Genomic DNA, 5,814 nt, shown 5'->3' with positions numbered 1-5,814 from the left:
GGAGAGGCCACGACAGTGAGAGGCCCGCATAACGCAAGAAAAAAAAAAAAAAAAAAAAAAGAAAAAAAAAAACCCAAAAAAAAAGAAAAAAAAAAAAAAAAAAAAGAGAGAGAGTGGGGACAGGTAGGCTGGGAGACCTCAGTTTATTCTAATGTCATTTCTCTTCAGATTCCTTTGGTGAGAGATGACTGGTTGCCAGGGCCTGTTGTCAGATAGTGACTAGTGCTTGGAGGGAAAAGGGGACCAAAACTGATAGGGCTGCTACTTTGAATGGGGACCAGGGAAAGCCTCTCTGAGGTGGCATTGAGTAGAGAGCAGAGTGAAGGTGGGGAGGCAGGTCCCTGGGGCAGATGACAAGATATCTCAACAGAGCTGAGGGGTCTGGATGTATTAGGCTGAAATTTAAGACCCCAGCATCTCCCAGCACACCTCCAACACATACGTATCTTGAAAAAAAGCTCACCTCCAGAAAAAGGCAGCAATCTGCTGCCAGCGTGACCCTTCCAGGGGCATTAAACGACTAGGTCCTCCAGTGCAAGTCCGGACCCACTTTTAATGGTAACATATCTGGGTACTGCAGCCAATCATTTCCTTCAGTTGAAGAAGCTGAAAGAAGAAAAATCAGGCAATCGTGCCCCACGATACAGCTAAGTATTTAATTCGGTTTTAATGTTTACATTATTAACAGCAGCATTACAAAATGATGTTTTTACTTTCAAGCGATTTAAATGTGCGATTCGGTGTTTCGATGACTGGGATCATTGTAATTTGAAAAACTGAAGAATTGCTCCCTCCCTCCGCTCTCCTCCCCCTGATGGTGCCTGGTTTCTATAAAGAGCTAGTAGGGCTCCATAAAGCCCAAATACCCATCCCAAATGGATCGGGAGGTGCAGCCCCGCTGGCGTGTTTCAAGGAGCCAGGGGAGGCTGCATTCAGTGTGGAATGAGCGACCGTCAGCAGGTGGGTGTTAACATGGTCATCAACTTCCGGAGGGGCTGGCACTGCCAAGCCACATTCCAGGCAACGCCTATTAATGTGCACAGAATGACGCCCGGTGACTGACAAGCCAGTGAGCCCAGACTCAGGCTCCAGTCACCCACAGGCGTTGTGGGGGGCGGGGGTGACAAGGTAAAACAAGGCCAGAGATGCCCCCAGTGCCCCCTGGGAAAATACAGAAACACACCATGCATGCAGTTCACAGCGATAATGCTGCACGGAGGCCTGAAGAGGCATCTGATGGAGGGGTAAGTGCACAGGCTCTGGAGTCAGTCAGCTGGGGTCCAGGTCCAGGCTCTGCCACTTACCCACCCGGTGACCTCGGCAAGTCCTTGTCCTTTCTGTGCCTCAGTTTCCAACTCTGTAAAATGGGGATAAAAGTGGTACTTTTCTCTGAGATCCACTGTGAGGACCAAATGAGTCAATAGGAAGGCCTTTAGAACAGTGCCAGGCACACAGCAAACACTCAGTACGTGTCAATTTATCATTATAATTCCCATTTTAAGATGACGAGCTGAGGCTCAGAGTGATTAAATAGCCCACCCAAGTTTGGCTGCTCCAAACGCCATTGCCTTTGCTGCCCCTCTACCTGGAAGTCGCTTTTGCCCTCGTGTGACTCAGGTCTCTCTCAAACACAAACGCCTACAGGCCACCCAGACCGCACCCCCACCCCAATCACTGTGGATGTAGCACCCTGACTTGACCCCTCCCTGGCACTTATCACATCTGAAATTATCTTGTTCATTTACTAAAGGACTGAATACATATAAAGCATTATGATGATTATTGTTATTGTTATGGTATGTTTGCTTGGTTGTTGTCTGTTTCCTCCCACTTAAATGTAAAACCCGTGGTATCAGGGCCCTCACCTGTTTTGTCCACCACATGGGAGGAGCTCAGGGCTGGCTTCCTGGGTTTGTGATCTGAAGGCAACCCCCCCGCCCCCGCCCCCGGGTTAATGCTCTGCTGTTACTGTCTTGAACTTTTTCATAATTTTTTAATAAGGAGCTTCACATTTTCATTTTTCCCCACAAATTGTATAGATAGTCCTGGATGAATGAATGAATGAATGAGCGAGTCCACATTCCAACCCACGTCTATCAGCCTCCACAGCCTCACAACTGAACCAGCAAGTCAGACAAGCCTGCAGTGTGGGGAAGAGAGGTGGGCACTGAACCAGGGCGACCACAGGCTGATCCAGAAGATGTTGTGCTTGTGCCTCAAGTTAGGTGAAAGCCATGTTACTCTTTCTCTTGCTGAACACAGAGGGACCTCTGTCCCTGCCTCCCAAGACACCTGTTGGCCAGCCAGGTGCTCTTCAAAGCCACAGCTGTGATGGGGCCTCAGGCAGAACGACAAGGCCTCGGGGCACCCAGCACAGCCCTAAGTGCCTGGAGCTTGATACTGATAGTAAATAGATATAACCCTCCTCTTTGGGCCTCGGGACAGCCATCAAAACTATGTGGTTATAAATATGTTACCCAGTCCAAGCTCACTGCACGACAGGCCAATAAATCGAGAGACGAGTTGTTGGGGCGTGGAACAGTGACTTTATTCGAAAAGCCCGCAGACTGAGAAGATCGTGAAGTAATGTCCCAAAGAACCACCTTCCCAGAGTTAGAATTCAGGCTTCTTTTATACTGAAATGGGTGTGGTTGGTTGCTGCAAACTTCTTGGTGCCGGAATCCTTTGTTCTCGCAGCTGTCCACATAGGTCCAGTCTTACTGCTCCTGTAAACCTCCAACAAGGCAAACGGTATTCTCTGTTCTGCAACCTTTTATCTCTGTATGAATGGAAAGTGTTATACCTTCAAAGGTCAGAGCCTTGAGAATGGGCTACCCTGTATATGTCAGGCTATAGGCAACACTCTTGTAGCAAAAGCAATAGATACAAAGGTTAAAGTAAAAGAAACAGATCCAGCATGGACTCAGATTTGTTCTTCCCCATTACAAATACAGCTGTGGTGAGAGTGGAGCAGGTAGGTACCGTTGGGCTGGGAACGCGTTGGGGGTGCCCTTGAGTGCCTCGTTTTCCACTCCCCCTGAACTCACCTCAAGTGGGCATCACACACCCTGGGTCCCCAAAGGTCCTCATTCATAGGTCTTTACCCTTAAGGACTTCAGACAGTTCAGAGCTATTCTCTGTTAAAACCACCCACTGATTTTTCCTCCTCCCTCTTCAGCTCTCCCATTCTGCCCCAGGCCTGGCTCTTGCTATGGAAGGAATGCCCCACCATTTCCACTTATCCAAATTCTAACCATCCTCAAGGCCCAGCCCAAATGCTATCTCCTTCCGAAGCAATCCCTGATCTTCCACCTCCTAATCTCCTGAACAGCTAGAAGTACTGGTTCTTTCTCCAAACTCCTAGTATTCCCTAACACTTCAGTGGAAGCCCTTGTCACTTCTAACTTTGTATTTTGGTTATGTATTCACTTCCTGACTCAGGGCAGGAGTCTCCTGGACTTATGAATTAGGCAAGGTGAGAAGGAAGAGGTTTGCGGGAAGCCAAGTGTGTGCACAGGATGGTCCTGGCTAAATTCAGGCAGGAAAGATGCAAAAGGGGGCTGAGACTTTCTTAAGGAAAATCTGGAAGGTGGGGGTATCTTTTGAAAAGAAAAATCAGAGCATCCCACATGATATGCAGCTGGAGATGTAGAAGAGAAGCCTTGGTAAGACAAGTTTTTCCAGAGGCTGAATCAACCCAGATGACGTTGCTCAAGCAGGGAAAAGTAGCTGGCTTGGGGAGGGGGCGCTCAAAAGGATACTGATAGAAGCTGGGGAAAGAGGGACAGAGCTGAGTAGCACTAAAGAAGGAATTGTGGCAGATCACCAAATGGTAGCGACAGGTACAGGGACTGTGAGAAAGGGTAGGGGGGGCTGCGAACCACGTGTGCATGCTACGTGATTAAGATCAAACACATCTTCATCGAATAACCACTTGTATTTACATGCAAATGTATTCGCTTATGCAATTAGCAGAGGTCTCAGAGGAGGGTTTTTTAGTCTGGAGCTTGTGCAGTCACTGAAAAAGAGAAGCAAGCTATCCCCGGTGTACTCCACGACTGACTTGCCCCTGGGAACCGGGCTGGTTCCAGGGGGACGAAGACTGAATCAGCTGGCCCTCCAGAGACAGGAGAGCAGCTGCCCCGCCAGGAAAGCCGCAGGGAACCGGCCAAGGGGCGCATGCTCACTCCTCCCTCCCACCCCCACCTCTTCCGGAAGCCGGCGATGCTTAGTGCGCAAGCTCCACCTGTCCCCGCCGACTCCTCCCTCAGGGGCGGAGACAAGCAGGGCCCAAAATGGCGGCTAGCCGTTACAGGCGTTTTCTTAGACTCTGTGAGGAATGGCCAGTGGACGAGACCAAAAGAGGCCGGGACTTGGGCGCTTATCTGCGGCAGCGGGTAGCGCAGGCCTTTCGGGAGGGAGAGAACACCCAGGTGACCAGACTGTGGGGTCCGCCTGCGGCGGGGAGGCGGTTGGGGCGAGGGGAGGAAAGGAGGAGGCAGGGCGGGGCCCACGAGCGGGCTGGCGGCGGGGCCCCGCGCTTGCGCTCGCCTTTCCTCCCTGGCCGCGCGTACCCGGGGACCCTCTTAACGCCCGGGGAAACTGCGGAGAGCGGTGATCCTATCCTCTGCTCAGTACTTTCACCTGGCTGCACGTTGGAGGTTCATCAGGAGCTTTTTAAAAATCTAGATACCTGGGACCATATGACCTTGTTGAATCAGAATCTCTGGGGGTGAGGCCTTGCCCTCAGTGTTTTTAAAAGCTCTCGGTGATTCAGGGTGCAGCCGGGGTTGAGTCCCACAACACCAGTCCTAGGTGGTGACAGTCATAGGCTTATTGCTCCCCTGACACGATGCCATTACCTCGAAGTGTTGTGCAGTGATTGAGCTGATGCCCAAGGACCTATGCAGGGTCCCCACTAAGCCTTGGTGTGCTTCCTGGGCCCTTGTAAGCCCGTGCGGCAGGTTTGAGTCCTCACCCCGTGCCCATGTGTGGGAGTAGTAGACCTGTGTTCTTGCTGTCCTCCAGGTTGGTGCTGCACTTCTGGGATTTGTTCATTCATACAGCACATACTTATTGGAACACCCACCATGTGCCAGGAACTGTTCCAGGTGCTGGGGAGACAGTAGTTAATTAGATGAGGTCCTGCCCACATGAAATTTAAGTTTACGTCCTAGTTCAGGACACAATAAGCAAGTAGACACACATAAGGCAGTGCAGAGTAGTACTATGATGGATATGAAATAGAGTATCATATGGTAAAAGGGTAATATTAGTTATGATAGATAAAGGCTTACTGAGGAGGTGACACATAGATGAGACCTAAGGGAAGACGATGAGCCAACAATGAACACTTGGTGTTCTTTCAGGCAGTGCAATGGTCCTGAGGCAGGAAGCAGAAAAGAAAGCCCAAGTGGCTGAAGGGTAGTGAGTGAAATGCCATTTTCTAAGAGTTGAGTCAGAGGAGGACAGGAGTCAGGCACGGTAGGGTTTTATAGGCAGGCTCTGGTTAGGGGGTGGATTTTATCATAAGACCAGTGAGAAGCCTCTGGGGAGGTTTAGTCAGGGGGCTGATGTGACCTAGTTTACTGTTTTTTTTTTAAGATCACTCTGGTTGTACCAGTGAATGGATCATAGGGAGGCAAGAATAGAAACAGTCACTCTGGTAGCCCAGGCAGGAAATGGTGGTGGCTTGGATGAAGATGGCAACACAGGATATGGAAGTGGCCACATTGGGGTTGCGATGTGAAGGTTGCCTCAACAGGACTTGCTGATGTATTGGATATAGGGTAAAGGGAAAGAGGAACCAAGGAT

General features: G+C 50.1%; 1 protein-coding gene across 1 annotated transcript in view; it reads left to right on the top strand.

The window, feature by feature from the left end:
• The first annotated feature begins 4,260 nt into the window (after nucleotides 1-4,260).
• Nucleotides 4,261-5,814, top strand: part of UQCC2 (ubiquinol-cytochrome c reductase complex assembly factor 2) — a 21,479-nt gene continuing 19,925 nt past the window's right edge. The window contains exon 1 of the mRNA XM_007460844.1: nucleotides 4,261-4,433. Within this exon, the coding sequence (XP_007460906.1) occupies nucleotides 4,296-4,433 (138 nt within the window). The 5' untranslated portion in view covers nucleotides 4,261-4,295. The remainder of the gene's footprint in view (nucleotides 4,434-5,814) is intronic.

This window comes from Lipotes vexillifer, unplaced genomic scaffold, assembly GCF_000442215.2.
Source record: "Lipotes vexillifer unplaced genomic scaffold, Lipotes_vexillifer_v1.1 scaffold921, whole genome shotgun sequence".
Lineage (NCBI taxonomy): Eukaryota > Metazoa > Chordata > Mammalia > Artiodactyla > Lipotidae > Lipotes > Lipotes vexillifer.
This window is presented reverse-complemented; position numbering and strand designations above follow the sequence as displayed.